The sequence below is a fragment of the Copadichromis virginalis genome, linkage group LG19 (genome assembly GCF_057382275.1).
Source record: "Copadichromis virginalis isolate Kocher_CV1m ecotype Utaka linkage group LG19, C_Virginalis_male_GT1.1, whole genome shotgun sequence".
In the NCBI taxonomy this organism is placed as follows: domain Eukaryota; kingdom Metazoa; phylum Chordata; class Actinopteri; order Cichliformes; family Cichlidae; genus Copadichromis; species Copadichromis virginalis.
Window position 1 is genome coordinate 10,564,156 of NC_140636.1, and position 18,031 is coordinate 10,582,186.

The window sequence follows — 18,031 nt, forward strand, 5'->3', positions numbered from 1 at the left end:
TAAGTTAAATTTGAATTTGAATTGCTCAGACTGAATCTGAATTGTAACTTGAATAAATGCTTTTGAAAACCGAATTTGAATTAGTCTCATTTGAAATTGAATTTATGGTTTGAAAATGATCATCACTAAATTGAAATTGAATTTTATATTTTGAAAATGAATTGATTTGCTTTGAAACTGCATTTTATCCTTTAAAAATTCAGCTCTCGAATAATTTCAGTTTCACTTCTCACCATTCAGTTTCAGTTCTACAATTCAATTTCAGTTCCAAAATTCAGTTTTTTGGAACTTACATCCGGTTCCGGTTCAAGCGCAGATTAATAGAACTACGTTTTACTAGCGGACTGAAAGTGTTACTGACGGGAATCTACAGCATCTTTAGCTGAATTAAGACTTCAGAAGTCATTCGTCATGTCGAATGACCAGCGGATAAACTCTCAGGTTGGTAATAAATGTATTACATGTATAAGAACAAGTGTCATGTTAACAAATGATAGCCGTACAGTAACTGTTATGCTTATTGTAGCTGTTAGCTAAAAACGCTAATTTAGCGTAGTTTGCCCTGAATTCAGCTTTGACAACAAATGTGATCGACTGTTTCTAGTAGAATTCCAAAGTTGTCATCTTGGACCCTCTCAGAGTGCCCCTCTGTATGCTTGCAGAGACCCCTACAGTAGGGAAACATGCAAAACGGTGTCCAAACCTTTGTGTTTTAGCTTTATTTATGTCTTACACAGCATCCCAACTCTTTAGCTAACTTAATAACTTTAGCTAAAGTGAATAGTTAGTCTAATTCATTAGTGCAGCATTACTGGATCACCTCTGTTTGAAGTGATATAATGTGATATACAACTATCACTGAAACAGCAAACTTTGTAAATAAGCAAACAACACTTCTCATTCTCTAAGCGTTTGGCCACAGCTGTAGATTACACTATCAGTGCTTATTCACTCTTAACAATAATTACATTTCTAAATTCTCTTTGTGCATTTACAGGTAAACAATATCTAATATTTTATCTAAATGACTGCTTTGTCTTTGAAAAGGGTGAAGAGCCTGAGGCCGGTGACAGTCCAGTTCTACTCTAAGTACATCCTTACTGTGGCTCACAGGACAAGGCCACATTCCTGTCCTGCCAGAAGAGAAGAGAAGCTTCAGAGTCTTCATGCAGTTCAACCACACCTGTCATATTCCATATGACAGGGGTCTCAAACTCCAGTCCTCAAGGGCCAGTGTCATGCAACTTTTCCATGCCCTCGAGGACTGGAGTTTGAGACCCCTGCCGTATGGTGTTTATGCTGTTTTCTACCCCACAGTTACAGCATGTCTGACTGCCTGTTCAGCATATGCAAAAATATATGAGTTTAAGCATGTGATGACTAAGGCCTTCCATTATGGTGTTTGTCATCACATGTCACAGACATCTGGATGATCATTTGGAATAAACAGAAAACTAAAAACTTGTTACTTCATCTTATCTTTATTATTGTTCTTATTTTACATTGTTAGGCATTAGGTTTATTTGTAGTAGTCCTTTCCAACGTCTTTCCCTCTTCCATGTTACTGTGGCAGCTTGTCAGCATCTATTTGGGGTTGGGAGTGGAACAGAAAGTAAGGAAATCCAAAGTGCCATTAAAACCAGGAGAGGTTCTTATATTTCAGAAGAAGGGATTAATTCAAAAGACCTCAATGCCATATTTTATTTAGGAACCCTAGAGAGCACTTTGCAAAATAACACATTCTTATAATTTCACCCTCAGATGAGCCAAGCTACGACTGTCAGGGAAGGTGATGTAGGTACAGAGCATATGAGAGTGGTTAAGTTTGTCTCTTGTCTAGATGAAGGCACAAGAGGGATGGATGGCAAGGCGTAGAGATTCAGTATCTTCAGTCTTCAGTGGACACTCCATTTCTGGCACAAAACACCTGTAACAGATGGTCGATTTAGGAGGTGACCCGACAACTTCAGCCTGTCGAACATATTAATGGAGCAGTATGTTTAAAAATAAAAAATCTAAGTAGAATTATTATGGTAGTTAAACAGTGATAGTTGTATATCACATTATATCACTTCAAACAGAGGTGACCCAGTAATGCTGCACTAATGAATTAGACTAACTATTCACTTTAGCTAAAGTTATTAAGTTAGCTAAAGAGTTGGGATGCTGTGTAAGACATAAATAAAGCTAAAATACAAAGGTTTGGACACCGTTTTGCATGTTTCCCTACTGTAGGGGTCTCTGCAAGCATACAGAGGGGGTACTCTGAGAGGGTCCAAGATGACAACTTTGGAATTCTACTAGAAACAGTCGATCATATTTGTTGTCAAAGCTGAATTCAGGGCAAACTACGCTAAATTAGCGTTTTTAGCTAGCAGCTACAATAAGCATAACAGTTACTGTACGGCTATCATTTGTTAACATGACGCTTGTTCTTATACATGTAATACATTTATTACCAACCTGAGAGTTCATCCGCTGGTCATTCGACATGACGAATGACTTCTGAAGTCTTAATTCAGCTAAAGATGCTGTAGATTCCCGTCAGTAACACTTTCGGTCCGCTAGTAAAACGTAGTTCTATTAATCTGCGCTTGAACCGGAACCCGATGTAAGTTCCAAAAAACTGAATTTTGGAACTGAAATTGAATTGTAGAACTGAAACTGAATGGTGAGAAGTGAAACTGAAATTATTCGAGAGCTGAATTTTTAAAGGATAAAATGCAGTTTCAAAGCAAATCAATTCATTTTCAAACCATAAATTCAATTTCAAATGAGACTAATTCAAATTCGGTTTTCAAAAGCATTTATTCAAGTTACAATTCAGATTCAATCTGAGCAATTCAAATTCAAATTTAACTTATTCAAATTCAGTTTCTGATGGCACAGATTTCTGCCCATAACAGAGGGTCTATGCCAGTCAACCAGTCTGAATATATTATATTTTTTCCAACAATGAGATGCTGCCCTAAACAGGGTGTCTCTCTCTCTCTCTCTCTCTCTCTCTCATGCACACACACAGGGAGAGAGAAGCAAGTTTTCAGTCAAGCAGCCTGGGAGCTGCTAAATTTGAATCCACAGAGGCTGTGTACTTTTTCCCGCCAAAACAGGTGCACACACGCAGCACAGAGACAGGATTTTTGCAGTCTATTTCTCATAATGACGACTCCCCTCAAACAAATGACCATAATTTCCTAACCGTAGGGGCTAGAACGGTCATTCTTACACCGTTTTGTTCAGAAGAGATGGGGGAATCTTAAAGTGTTGACAATTTATCATTAAAATATGAATTATTAAAGATATTTGACTTCTAATGCACCATAACTGAGTAGAGCAAAGCAAAAACTGCCTTGACTTGCCCTCAAACAACGCTTTCTAACTCTAAATCTATTTAGAGTATCAATATCATTCTTTCACCGTAAGAGACAGCAGACTTTGGTGAACAGTCATGGAAATTTTCAGGTCTCTGTGGAAATCCATTAAAAAGATATGACGAGAGAAAAAAAGTGGTTCATTTCCAGAGTTTGAAATCTGAAGAAATCTGAGCGAAGGACGAATTTCCTACCCTCAAACAAGTCCAATTCATTTCAGAACGGTAATAGGTGAGAAAATAATTCTTGAATTGTGAGCGTCAGGAGTGTCTGAAGATATACTGGGACAAGCCTTATATCTTAACTTTGCTTCGTTAAGGAAATATGACGATTGGAATATGCCTCTCATTACAGAAATCAAGCGGTGATTTTGAACAAGCTCTCCATTGACTTTCTATGGAGAGTTTTGCGACTTTGTGTTGGTCTGAGGAGATTTGCCAAAATTCTATAAATCCCACAACAATGATAGTGACATTTTCGGAAAGCCAGCAAAAATACCCACGTTTTGATGTATAATTTGTGGAAGTTGAGTGAAAATTGAGCAAGTAGCAAGAAGTTGTTCGGACATGAAGAGAAGACTGCAAATCCTTCAGTGGCACACTGGAAGCCAAGTGCATAGCAACCATAACAACGCATGTATTTTGTGAAAAAAAATCACAATTTTGCAACTGAAAACTTTAAGAGGCATAAAAGTAAAACGGTAAAAGATTTGAAAAAGCTGATTTATACCTGAATAGCCCCATAATTTGAGAACATTTTAAAGTTTGAATGGTTGTTCTACGTGAAAATATGAGGAAGTAGTTAAGTTTCAGAAACAAGCAAATTTTAGCAGAATTGCAGAAGTTTCCCATTCATTTCAATGGGACAAATTAAGCTTAATATTTTAAAAAGTATAATAGTGAAAAATACCAAAAGACATAGCACACATTAGCAGAAATAGCAGAATAGTTTAAAATTTGAACGGTGTAAATCGGCTGAAAATTGTGGAAGTAGTTAAGTGCCAAAAAGTGTACGGAAGTCCCAAGAGGAACTCAATCCGGTTGTTCAGTGTTGACGCGACGAATCCTACTTCCGGGTCTAAAGTAGTCTGCGTTTAATATGGCTTTTGTGTTGTTAACATGTTTAATGTTATGTATTTTCTTCTATTTAATCTCAAAAAGCTCCTAAAACAGTCAGTGATCACTGTTGACCTCCCTCGGCTTTTATTACCGCTAATCATTTATTTAAGCTCAGTTTTTAAAACCTTAGGATGTAACTACAGCCCAGCCCATGCAGCAGTATATGAATGACTAACCTCGTATTGTGGATGGATTATCTCAGTTGTTCTCCTGGCTGAAGTTTGGTCCTTTTACAGCATCCTGCCATGCGATTACATTTGTTTCTGACCACCGAGAACACTCACGTTAACTTTTATCGAGTGGGAAAAAAAGTTAGCTTGTTTATATTATGCTAACATAGCTATGTCGCTAGCGGTCACGTAGCACATTATATACCAGCTAGCCCAACTTCAGTAACCCTACAAACGTCACTGCTGTTTAGTTTTCTGTCTTCATTTATGCTGGAAGTGATAAGAAAGCTGTACGTTTTAACTTGTTTCCAAAACCCCGCAGTCAAGACATGCTATATTGTATTTAGATAGAAGCTAGCGAGCTAACTCCCTGCTAACTTCTAACTCCGTTAAATGTCATAAATTCCGTTTTCATGGATGCCTGGATGTTAAACTCAATTGTTACACCTGGTAGAGCAGAACGCTGATCATTTTATTAAAGATGAAAGACTTTAGACAGTTTTTCAACTCTCAGTAATGCCACAGTGATCGTTTGATATGTGGACCTGCAGCGGAGTTTAGACCCAGACACGGCTAGTGACGTCAGACTGAACAACCGGATAGTGTGGATGCTTAAAGCATCCACACAATTACTTTTTCAAAGTAACTTGTCCAACACTGCTTATTATAGACATTAACTGTAACTCCATTCCCTGTCTGTTGCCAGTACTATTGCTGTTTTTTCCACATACTATAAACCCTACAGTCAGTTTACATGTGGATCATCTACTAAACAGAGTAAACAGTAAAAACAAATTGAGCTGGTTTTTGCACATTTATTAAAAAAAAACTCAACTTACATCTATTTATGTACATGAGACATGTATAATTCTCTGTAATACAATATAGCATAAAATACAACTTATGAAAAAACTAGACTTTAATATCATTGTAGTTTTTAAACAAAACGACATATAATAGAACGGCACTGACCTGTTTGTAAGTGTGTAAAAACAGACTCTTGCATACTTATTCACAGTTTCTATGAAATGCACAAAAATTGCCAGCATGAATGTAAAATCTAGCTTATGTATACAATAACATACAGTAACTACAGCAAGCATTCACCATCACCGAGTCTGCGTATAATAGGGATTTCAGTCTAAGTAGCATCTGAAGGTTTTTCCCTGGCATTCACTCTGTATGTCTTTACAGAGATAGACTGTAACACAATATAATACACGATAATATTGCTGCTCTGCAACCAAACTCTCAGTCAGTGATACTCTAAGAAGCAAATGTGCGGCTCACCTCACTTTAATTTTGGAGAAAAACTTCCGGGTTCCAGGATCAGCACGGCTCTCCTTCAGTGTGTCTGACAGAGTGGTTTTGACGATTTTCCTGTCGGCTTTGGAGATGTTTGTCTTGAGTTTGAGCAGAGCCGAAACATGTTTTTCACTGTTGGTGACAGAAAGAAGAAAGGGTTTTAAAAAAGTGACGTAAAGTCAGAGACTGTGAAAAAAGGATTGTCATGTGAAAGCTGCCACATTTGACATGGAAAAGAAAAAAATATAAAGAAATGAGTTTGAGCATTTTTTTTTTAGCTAAATAGAATCTGCAATGTTTTATTTCACTTTCAACATAAGAATAACAGCAGAAGTTATAACTTCACTGATCCCGTCAAGACTTGTTTTCATTGACATGTTATGTCTTTTTCTGTGTGTAGCCAGTTTTCTGCCCCTGACACACATCCTTCCTGCAAACTCTAGCAGCTGTCATTAGCACATCACCAAACCTCTTTGAATTGCTGAGAAGAGGGGAGATGGAAAAGGTCTCAGTCCACCTCTGTTGGAAATCTGACAATAGGTGGAGCTCTTACTGAAATGGATCCGTGCTTCAAATGCATGTGACTCTCCGAATATGAACTATTTTTACCAAATAACTCTTCCATAAAACTCTTATTCAGCATAAACATATATGAGTGCTATCAAGAGCAGTGTTTATGTCTCCTGGTTCCCTTCTTCCTTTTTCTTTAAGGTTAGAAATAAAACCAAAACTAGACCGTTTGGTTTTCTGGTGGAAGAAATCTTTCATTTAACTCTAATTAACAGCATTATTGACTTCATCTACTCACAGCTGCTGCTGCTTCTCTCATGCCAGCATGTTTTATTTAGTTCTCTGTTTCAGTGCACTATCAGTGAGACTGGTAATGTAAAATATAAAGGCAGCACATCTACTTTCAGCTAATGTTAGTTCCCATGAATGTAGCTCATCCTGCTCACAAGATATATCTGATACCAATTAAGATGTTTCGCTCAGTCAGCTTCCTGTTTACCTGAGGTCGGGATAAGCAGATCCCACTGAAACAATTTGCATCTGTATGGCAGGAATATCTTGGAGTTTTAGCACTTCTGCAATCTTGGTCAGGATTTCCTTTAACCAGTCTTGTTTGGATCCCTGTGAAGACAAATCAGTGACGTTAGTTTAGTCTGCAAGTTTCCCCAAACTGTAATCAGCATAGCTGCTGTTTTTGGAAATAATGATGCTTTTCCTTCAGGAGCTATTGCACTGGAACTTCCAGCTAGCTGGGCAGTAACTGTGAATCTAAATTATTTCAGTTAAACAAACTGGAATTTTGCTCCAATTCTTACCAAAAATCTTGTACTGCAAGTGGCAAAGGATCTTGTTCCATTTAATAATATTATAATCCCTGTCTCATAATTGTAACTCCTTGTCCTCTCACCATTCCAGATCCAATATCTATTGACAAATGTCTTTTTTCTATTTCTTACTGATTTTTCTTTTTCTTCACTTCGAAAGTAAAACAAAAGTAAGAGGATAAATTTCAAAACTTTAATATAGCCCGTCAATGGTTCTTTTATTATTGTTAGCTGAATTTGTGACTAAGGTTGTTTCACCCTGTCAAACAATCAGTGTTTGTGCTTGATTGATTTTATTTGTGTCACAGCTAAAGTGTGGAATGAAGGTAAGTCTCACCATTCTGGCAAACAGCTCGTGCAGTCTCTCTGCATTTTCTTTCACAGTCATGTAAGCCTTCAGCTGACGATCCTTGTCCTTCAGTTTGACCTCTCCTTTCAGGAGCCTCCGGACATATTCTACTGTCATTTCCTGCTGAAGCTGACCAATCAGCTCCTGAATGTAAGTAACAAAAAAACATTTTTTGTCCATTGATTTAAAAGTTGGTAATAATGGCTTCATAGCAAAGTTTCACGCGGTCATGTTTCTACCTGATGACAGGATTGAGTCGAACCCTGAAGTTCTTGAAGCTCGTCTTCAGTGCTGTTCAGCAGCTTCTCAAATGTGTTCTTCTTCAGCCAGTCACTGGTTCCCACCTTCTGGTAGTGTGGCTGTGTGGGGAACAAATGTAAGGCATTTTGTTGATCTCCAAAGATGATAGCTGAAATGAAGAAAAACTGCCTCTAAATCTGTTTTAAAGAACTTACTTTGAGGATCTTGTGCACAGGGGTTAATAAATAAGTGTGGGCAGACTGTTTCATCTCAGTCAGACCTCGCAAACAGTTTTCCCGCACATCCTCTGGGAATAGATGGCTCTCCATGATAAGGAAGTCCCTTTAGACAGACCACACAGGACACATTAGCTCACAGTGACGTATTCGCCTGTTATGATGAAGGGAAAATCTGAATTTCCATCTAACTGGATCAGAAACATACCTGAACTCTTTGACACAGCTGAGGTTTGCCTTTATGAAAGCTTTGCTGTGCGGTTTGTTCTGCTTAATGACGTCTTTGTGAAATTTTTGATACCTGCAAAAGATTAAGAACAGCTTTCACTTTTATCATCTTGTTATTACCAAACATAAAACTAAAATGTATTTTCAAATTTAAATATTTAAAAGACAGCCTTGTGAAGCCTTGTTACCTCTGCATGAAGTCTGTCAGGTTGGATGTTATTTCCTGGGCCTTGTGTCGGTCTCTTACAGTTATATGTGCTGATGTCACGATGCCGTTGATAAACTGAAGACAAATGTATTGACAAATCAGTGGCAGTTTTAAGTTCCCAAAGCACTTTACACAGCAATGCACTTCCATCATTTTCAGATCCAGTTAAAGTAACAATGTTATGTCATTTTTTCACCACAACAATTTTTATTGCACAGTTCATAGCAATGTATCCAAAGCCTCTCGTCATGGTCAACAATTAGAAGTCAACAAATGCATGACTCACCGGAGATGGGCAGTAATGCGTGTTACTGTAATCCGATTACTTTTTTCAAGTAACGAGTAAAGTAAGGGATTACTATTGCAAAAAAGGTAATTAGATTACTGTTACTTTACCGTAAGCACGCTGCATTACTGCGTTACTAAAACCATGATTTTTTTGTGAGCGTCTCATGACAATGACGGAAGCGAGCGCCACGATCGTGGCAACAGCTGTGTGCAGATCAAGAATGAGTAATTGTCACTGTCGCTACCCGATCCGTACCAGAAACCCGATCGGTACCCCGCATGCACAAATCTTACGTCACTTCCTTTCTTTGCAAATATTGCGACAGTTAATGTATTTGAGTGACATGGTTAGCGCCCAGTTAGCTCATAGCATTTCTCAACAGCACTAAGTGATTTAGTGATAGTCGAGTGTGTTTATGCTTTTCTGTGTAGAGAGGATTGTTGGAACAGTGAGGATGATGTCCGCTATCACTGTCAATTGTCAGTAAACACTTAATCTGGCTGATGAATCTTCACGTGACATATTACTAAGTCATAGGGGTGCAACGATACACAAAATTCACGGTTCGGTTCAATACTTTGGTGTCACGGTTCGATATTTTTTCGATACAAAAAAAATGTTCATGCCTTTTTAATTTGTCATTTATTAAAATTATAAATATATATTTTAACTCAAAAGTACAGTTTTTAAATTTAACCCTAACCCTTGTGCGTGTTTTTTATTTTGACAGCGAATGCGCACCTGCGGACCACTTATGTGCAGCCCTGGTTATTTAGCTCATCATATTGCAGCCACAGAAATTCTTTTGTCCATGAAACCATAAAGCTGCACTTTCTTTTTGCCTTATAGTCTGATTTGTCATAACTTCTCCGTTTTGTGGTAAGCTTTTCTTTGGCTGTCACTTCTTCACCCTGACCTGTCTTATTTGGCTCAGCAGAACTAAAATATATATCCTGCTGCTTTTACACACGCACTCACATAAGCTCAGCGATTCTCTGCGCGATCAACCTCTCACATGTTTAAGCTTGCTGCGGGAGATTTCACTTGTCATGTTTGCATAGTAAGCTAACGATTAATAAGACGATGTCAGAGGAATTGGTGCGCAAATTATCATCACTCACCAATCAGTGCTGTCGCTCTCTATACACAGTTCGCACGATTGCAAAGTGAAAGCAAAAAAACAAGCGCAAATTCAAACGCGACTTCAATATGTCACATATTGACAGTGGCTCACCGATGCCAATGACATAATTACCCAGCTACATTTCCGAAAGAATGCAAAAGCATTGACATATATTTTTCCTTCCTACAATAGGGCAGAGATAGATTTTGGTAGCCCGACTGAAAAAAAAAATCGCTAGCCCCGGGACGTTGGGCTAGCGATATTGCAAGCCCTGTATCTGATTGAGGAATCACTCAACTTTGGAAAAGAGAGTTTATTACAGAGAAATGTCTCTTTCCAAAATAAAAGCTATACTATCCGCTTCTTCTGGGCTATATTCTCAGCAGCATAAGGAGAATCATGTGCTAACAGCTGTCTAAATGACTCGGCTAAAGTTAGTAGCATGCTTGTTGTTTTTGTCTTTGCACTAGGATGATGTCGGGGTAAATGTGCAGTCATATTCGTTGTGTTCCCACTAGTGCTTTCAGGTTAATCTCGTTGAAATGACCTTAACGCCACAACACGGCAAATCTCCGTTAACGAGCTACCGCCGATCGCCCCGTGCATGGGGCTAGACGGCCAACACGTTAACGAGCTAACTGCGCTAACACACTAGTTCCCACCCATGTAATTGAGCATTGCGTGGCACATCCAACATACTGTTTTACTTTAGTCCATGACTCGCTTACCTTCAGGGTCATACGTCACATGAAAACCAAAATAATTCCAAACGGCAGATCTGAATGAGGGTGGGGGAGGTGCCCTGCGCTCTTCCTTCTGTCTATGCTGTCTGTGTGGAGCGCTCAGTGGATCTGCGCTCGACAGTGCAGCCTAGGCGGAGTAGTCGAACGCAGATTCACTGAGCGCTCCACACAGACAGCATCGTCAGAAGGAAAGTTGTTAAAATAAATTACAAATGTTGTATTGTTCGATACATATGCGTACCGAACCGAAAGCACTGTATCGAACGGTTCAATATCGATATGAATATCGTTGCACCCCTACTAAGTCAGTATTATTAAGTCTGCAATTAGGCACCATTCTTATTTTACGGCGCTGTTGTTCAATCGGGGGACGCACTCTGTTAAGGAGAAAAGCATGAATTTGTTTATATACGGATTATACGTTGTTTAAATGTCCCGGGCTGTCAAAAATGAGGCAGAGCTGTTGAGAAATGCTATGAGCTAACTGGGCGCTAACCGTGTCACTCAAATATATTAAATGTGGCAATGTTGGCAAAGAGAGGAAGTGACATAAGATTTGAGCATACGCGGTACCGATCAGGTTTCGGGTACGGATCGGGTAGTGACAGTAATATATCGAGTTCAGGAGAGAGTATGAGCGTGCAGCGTTTAAAGCGTTTGATTCCGTAAAAAGTGACAAAAACATTAGTGTCCGCTGTTCACTGCGTGGGAAGAAAACTTCTTTTTACAGCGAAAAAACCCCCCCTAACTTCCGAACAATCACAGAGTACGCTACCAGGGAATGGGAAATTCAAAAACTCGCGGATTCTTCCACTGACTGCTCCAGCACACCTGCACCAGGGTAAACCTCCGCCTACCCAACTCCTGCTTTACAGGTGAAAATAGAGCAACAGGACCGCTAGTCTTTGATTTTATTTATTTTCTTCTGTGTTTTAATTGCATCTATTTGAAAGACTGAGTGTAAACACAAAAACCTATTTTATCTTATGTGCAGGAATGTGCAGAAAATAGGTTTAAATGTTAAACTAATTTCTTCCAGTCAGAGAAAGTTGCATATAATTTAATTTTTGCTTGATGCATGAAGTTAAAAGATTAAAACTAATAAGACAAATTTTAAAAAGAGACTTTTCCATTTGATTACATTTTGTATGATGGATTAGGCAGAAAGTAGTTACTTTTTAAAAACATGATTTACAACCTGAATAGGTGATAAAGCGATAGATCTTTCAGCCCAATTCTAAGTAACTAATTACTTTTGAAAAATAAGTAATCAGTAAAGTAACAGGATTACTTTTTGGGGAAGTAATCAGTAATTACTTACTGATGACTTTTTTCAAGTAACTTGACCAACACTGTGACTCACTATAAGAATCCTTGAAGTTGGCCACCACAAGTGACACCTTTCAATTTATATTAATACATTTTTATAAAAGCATCGATTTCAGCCTCTTTCATTTTATTTTGTTGCAGCAACTCTACCTGGATGACATCATAGGCCACAGGACTGACGTAGCAACCATCATCTCTTCTCGGCTCCTTTCCTTGATCCCACTCTTTCTTTGCTTCATCCAATACTCGGCCAATATAAATCATCAGGTCGCTCTAAACACACAACAACACACAGCTGCCACTATTAAACCGCTTTCATGTGTAAAGATTTAATTACTGACAGTAATAATTACATCTACAATATTATGTTCAAAAAAATTAAACCAACAACTCTTTGATGCTTGTCTTGCACATCTCACTTTAAGCCCTGCAATGACCATACTGATTAACTGGATACACGCCTCAGATACACTGTGTTACCTGTTGTTTGCTGAGGTACTGCTCCTCCAGAGGTTTCAGTAACTCGTCAGGAAGCAGGTTTCCCAGCGCTTCAGTATTGATATTACTGGCCAGCTCAGGTTTTTCAAGGATTCTGGTACACAGAGCAGATAACACATGAGTTTCTATAAACAACCCAAGTTGTGTTTAGTCTACAAAAATGGCATTTTATTTTGCACATTAAGAAAACAAGAAATTAGCTGTTACATTTGTATTATTATTCACTATCTGTAATTGCTCAGGTATTTATTCTTCTAAAAACAATGAAGGACCTCACACTGACAGACATCATCATGTTTAGTCACAGAAAGATGCTGCTTCAAACAATAATTGAACTGGTGGCTTACTCTGGATAAAACTCCTTCACCCATCGCAGGAGGAAGCTGCAGTCCTTGTCATCCAGAGCAAAGTCTGCAATCTTTTTGAGTCTTGCGCTGAAAGTTTGATGGTACTCTCTTGCATAAAAGTTACAGATGTCCATCTCTGGTGGGTAGCAGTTCTTCACAACCTCCACCACCCACTGCAGGTCCTCCTTCAGCTGCCTGCCCATGGACTGGACGTCTGCTCGGATAGGCGACTGGTTCACCTGATCACCAGTGGGGCTCGATGGGTTCTCCAAACGACTATACACTAATTCATGAAGCACTTTGTCATGGTGCTCCTTCCACTTCTTGGGCCTCCAGGCTGGTGTCGTCCGGCATGTTTGTCTCCACAGCTGGTCCTGCTCTTCCTCAAGGTTGATGGCTTTCACCGCAGATGTCAAAGCAGACACCTCTTCCTCAGTGCTGAGAGAAAGACTCTTCTGCAGAATCTGCCATACATGCTCTTCAAGGGCTTTATGGTCTGCAGCAAGCTTTTTTACTGCTTCCTCGTGATCTTTGAGTCCATCAGCCTCTGTTTTCTCTCCAAACAGATGTTTCTCCCTCTTGATCAGTTGTTGAGTGGCTTCAAACAGGTATTGTCTTTCAAGGTATCCCTCAAAAGTAGGATTCACTGGTGGACAAAAAAGAAGATCAATAATTTTCAATCAGTTCACATTTCTCCTAAAACAAGGTGTTTATTACTTCTAGAAGAAATGGAGATGGTTATGCCTGTTGTGGATGAACCCGACCAGGTCCGCATTCTTCTCCAGGTAGTAAAAAGTGACCAAAAGACCAAGAAAGGTGCTGAGAAATCTGCAAAAAAAAAAAAATCAGTAAGTTAAAAAAACCCTACTTTCTCTGTCTTAATATAACTTTTTTCTATGATTGCCATAAACTAATCATTTTAGCCTTGTGCACATCATGACTGTGAAATAACAAAAAAATAGATTAAACCATAAATCTGCAATACAGGCATTACTATTTTTAAATTTTCAATAAATAAATACAATGATTTCCGCTTTATAAATCCCACAATTATCACCAGCACCGTAACTTAACTACATGATAAAAAAAAACAAAAAAAAACAAAACAAAACACAATAACAAAAAACTGCAATGTTTCATGCACGAAAGAAGACAACCCCCCCCCCCAGAAAAACACTTTTTACAGAACAACACATTTAAAAATGAGACATAAACAACATCAGCCCTAACACAAAGAAAACTACTGACATCATCCAATCGAATTACAACAATACGCCAAAGTAATTCTGTAAAAAGTATTTGTGGCCAAACAAACTATCCACATTATATATATCAAAAAATTCATTCAGATTCTACTCACATAAGCTTCACAGTCACTGCTTTGAAAGTAACTGCAGCTGCTGTGAGCTTTTATGCCTAACGAGACAAGCTCCTCCTGCTCGGGCTATGTAGGGAAATTTCACAGAGACCCACAGAGCCACACATGCAATCCCTCCCCTTCCAAAGCGCGCGCGCACACACACACACACACACACACACACACACACACACACACACACACAGAGAGAAAGCAGTGCTGTTTTTAGCATTAGGACAGAGGGCAGCAGTCTACACAGATACACCCAGACCTCTCCCCCCAGCTCTTCCAGTACAGGGCGCTGAGCTGTTCCCGGGCCATCCAGGAGAACCTCTTCAGTGTGATGGGGGTTTTCATGCAAGATAATTTCTCAGACATATCAGATGTAGATGATTCCTTACTAGTTCAATAAGCGAACCTCTTAAAAGGAGAATTTTTACATTTAACATATCATAATTGTCACGGGATGCCGGGGCAAGCCGGACCCAAAATGCAGCAGCGCTGGTGCAAGTGAGTTCATTTAACCAAAAGTGGATACAACAGGGATGGCGAGGATGAACCTGAAACTAAGAAAACCTAAACTGGGAAAAACTAACAGAAACTAACCAGAAACAGATATGCAGGGAGGTACAGGGAAATACACAGAAAGACGAAACACACAGGGCTTAAATACACACAGCAGTAATCAGGGGATGGGAGACAGGAGGGAAACACACCTGGGAGAAATCACAACTGACGAGGCAGGGAGATGTAAACTGAACACACTGACATCAGACAGGGACCTTCAAAGTAAAACAGGAACACATACACGCAAAGACAGACTAAGAAACGCGAACTAAACACAGAGACCTTACTACACAAAAGGGAATACACAGGCATGGATGACACCAAGCAGAGGGAACACAACTAAACCCTGGGAAACCAAAACACTAGGGCTGCTCGATTATGGCAAAAATGATAATCACAATTATTTTCACTGAAATTGAGATCTCGATTATTTGACGATATTTATTTAACCCTTTAAGACCTACCATAGAACCAAGTCCGCCAGAGCTTATATTATTTTTTTACATGCTGTAGTGCCATTTGTGGGAGCATTTCAAGTTGCTATACATCAATACAACTGTTATATCCCATATTTTAATAATATGTATGTATTAAGTCCATAGTAACTACATTAATTGCAAAAAAGTGCAATAAACTACAAAAAAAATTGAAATTTTTTTTTTTTTTTTTTTTTTTTTTAAACATATATTTCTACTTGGAGAAATTTAAGAGGTTTATCCCTCAAAACTTTAAATACAAAAAAGTTGCAAAAAATAGTTTACAACAACAGGAAATTTATTTTGAGTGTCTTCATAGTTTTATTTTGGAGATACAGCAATTTTTATATACTGCAGGAAAAACGAAAAACAATCCTATGATGCAAATTTGCAAAGAAAACAGCAGGTGCATCAAAATAAACTATTTCCAGCAGTGCAATTCGAGTTCTAAGTATCCCAGAAACTATTCAGAAAAGTCAAACATGACTTATAAAAACACCAGTATAGGCTTTTAAGGCTTACAAGTAAAAAAACTACATTTTCTGCGAAAATGACGTCACTTCCGGTTTCGGGCAGGAAATGGCGGACATGCAATAGTTAGCGCTGACTCTGTTTCAATGTGGGAAGTGTTACGAACAGCTGATCGGATGGCAGCGTGTTTCTGGAATATTAGGGGCTGTGTGTCGGACAGGGTCGTCTGCAGTACGGGGGCCCCACAGGGAACGGTTCTGGCTCCGTTCCTCTTCACCATCTACACTGCAGACTTCTCCCACAATTCCACCCAGTGCTTCCTGCAGAAGTTCTCTGATGACTCTGCAATAGTCGGCCTCATCACTGATGGGGACGACAAGGAGTACAGAGGTCTGACCCAAGACTTTGTGGACTGGTGCCAGCTGAACTACCTCCAGATCAACGCCAGTAAAACCAAGGAACTGGTGGTAGACTTCCGCAGGCACAAGCATTCTCCACTGCAACCACTGAACATCCAAGGTATGGACATTGAGGCTGTGGACAGCTACAGGTACCTTGGTGTTCATCTGAACAATAGACTGGACTGGACTCATAACTCAGACGCCCTCTACAGGAAAGGGCAGAGCAGGCTGTACCTGCTGCGGAGACTCAGGTCGTTTGGGGTGGAGGGCCCACTCCTGAAGAAATTCTATGACTCTGTTGTGGCTTCTGCTATCTTTTATGGCGTGGTCTGCTGGGGTGGCAGCATCTCTGCTGGGGACAGGAAGAGACTGAACAGGGTGATCCGAAGGGCCAGCTCTGTTCTAGGATGCCCTCTGGACCCAGTGGAGGTGGTGAGTGACAGGAGAACGGCGGCTAAGCTGTCATCCCTGATGGACAACATCTCCCACCCCATGCAGCAGACTGTGACAGCACTGAGCAGCTCCTTCAGTGGGAGACTGCGGCACCCACGGTGTGGGACGGAGAGATTTCGCAGGTCTTTCCTCCCCACTGCTGTCAGACTCCATAATAAAGACTTTAACTGATCAAGCACACACATCCATACATATGCAATAATACTAAGTGCAATAATCCTTTCTGTCATCGTTGTATTTTTACTCAGTTGTATATAGTATTTGTATTTGTATTCTATTTTTATCTTATTGTATATTTATTTTATTCTACTGTATATAGTATTTTATTTTATTCTATTCTGTACAGTTGTGTACTGTATTTATTCTTATTGTATTCTAATTTTTGCCTCATAACTTTTGCACTGTCCACTTCCTGCTGTGACAAAACAAATTTCCCACGTGTGGGACTAATAAAGGTTATCTTATCTTATGTTTTTGTTGCTGCAAGCGCTTTTTATGCAATTTTTGCAAAGCTATATGTGGAAGGAAACCGTGACCTAGGACAAGCTGATGGCATAAGATGTAAGTACAACTCCTCCGGTTTCATATGCAAAAAATTTTATTGCGCTAGCTTACAGGGTTCAGGTTCTACAGGGATTTAAAAATAGTTACACAAAACGGAGTGTGCTGCTCTGACCGGCTTTAAAGGGTTAACAATAACAATGTATTGAATAATGACTTTAAAAAATAATATAAAATAGTGTGCAAATACTGATAACAGTGCAAATGTTTGCAATATAAGAAATAAATGAAAAATGTAAACATCTATGTTTAGTGAACTTTGCAGTGTTGCTCTGTGGTGCAGGTACTTGATCCACGTCTGACTCCGCAAACCCATAATGTTTCCACACCACTGAAGTTTTTTTTATTTATTTTTACCTCTTTTCAACCAACGGCAGTCACTCTCCTCTCCAAATAACTTCTGCTTAGCTTTCCGAGCATCCCTCGGGTCCTCTTAATTGTTGTGACTCGTGTTCGAAATGCAGAGAGGTGCGCTCGATTTGCCACACGGAGCAGCACGAGAGTAAAGCAAGAGGGAGGAGCTGATAATCGGCTCAGTCATTTTTAATGATCGTTGAAAGCCCAGATCGTAATCGTGATTAAAATTCGATTAATTGAGCAGCCCTACAAAACACAACAGTCATAATACATAAAACTATCAAAAGTAAAAGTACAAAAAAAAAAAAAAAAAGGGTCACTGACCCAGGACCATGACAATAATACTTAATATAGAGATAAACTATAACTTAATTCCTTGTCTGTTGCCAGAACTATTGCGGTTTTTTCCACATACTATAAACCAGTTAGTTTACATGTGGATCATCTACTAAACACGGAGTAAACAGTAAAAACAAATTGAGCTGGTTTTTGCACATTTA

General features: G+C 39.2%; 1 protein-coding gene across 2 annotated transcripts; it reads right to left on the minus strand.

Annotated features, from left to right (window-relative positions):
- Positions 1-1,528: 1,528 nt before the first annotated feature.
- Positions 1,529-14,290, minus strand: LOC146685556 (tumor necrosis factor alpha-induced protein 2-like). 2 transcript variants are annotated; one of them, XM_085440542.1, is made up of 13 exons: positions 14,249-14,290; positions 13,633-13,716; positions 12,889-13,534; positions 12,524-12,635; positions 12,194-12,316; positions 8,540-8,634; positions 8,332-8,424; positions 8,103-8,229; positions 7,887-8,006; positions 7,636-7,791; positions 6,974-7,095; positions 5,950-6,096; positions 1,529-1,584 (listed from the first exon to the last, which is right to left on the minus strand). In XM_085440542.1, the coding sequence occupies exons 2-13, from the start codon at positions 13,661-13,663 to the stop codon at positions 1,578-1,580; spliced, it is 1,779 nt and encodes a 592-aa protein (XP_085296668.1). In that variant the 5' UTR covers positions 13,664-13,716; positions 14,249-14,290; the 3' UTR covers positions 1,529-1,577. The 2 variants fall into 2 exon arrangements, with proteins under 2 accessions (XP_085296668.1, XP_085296669.1); XM_085440543.1 differs by lacking the exon at positions 1,529-1,584 and having other exon boundaries at positions 5,461-6,096.
- Positions 14,291-18,031: the final 3,741 nt, after the last annotated feature.

Coding starts and splice junctions, on each gene's coding strand:
- LOC146685556 (XM_085440542.1), bottom strand. CDS start 13,663: ATGCGGACCTGGTCGGGTTCATCCACAACAG. Junction 12,317..12,523: donor AGTACCTCAGCAAACAACAG/GTAACACAGTGT, acceptor TTGTGTGTTTAG/AGCGACCTGATGATTTATAT. Junction 8,635..12,193: donor TGGCCTATGATGTCATCCAG/GTAGAGTTGCTG, acceptor ATTTGTCTTCAG/TTTATCAACGGCATCGTGAC.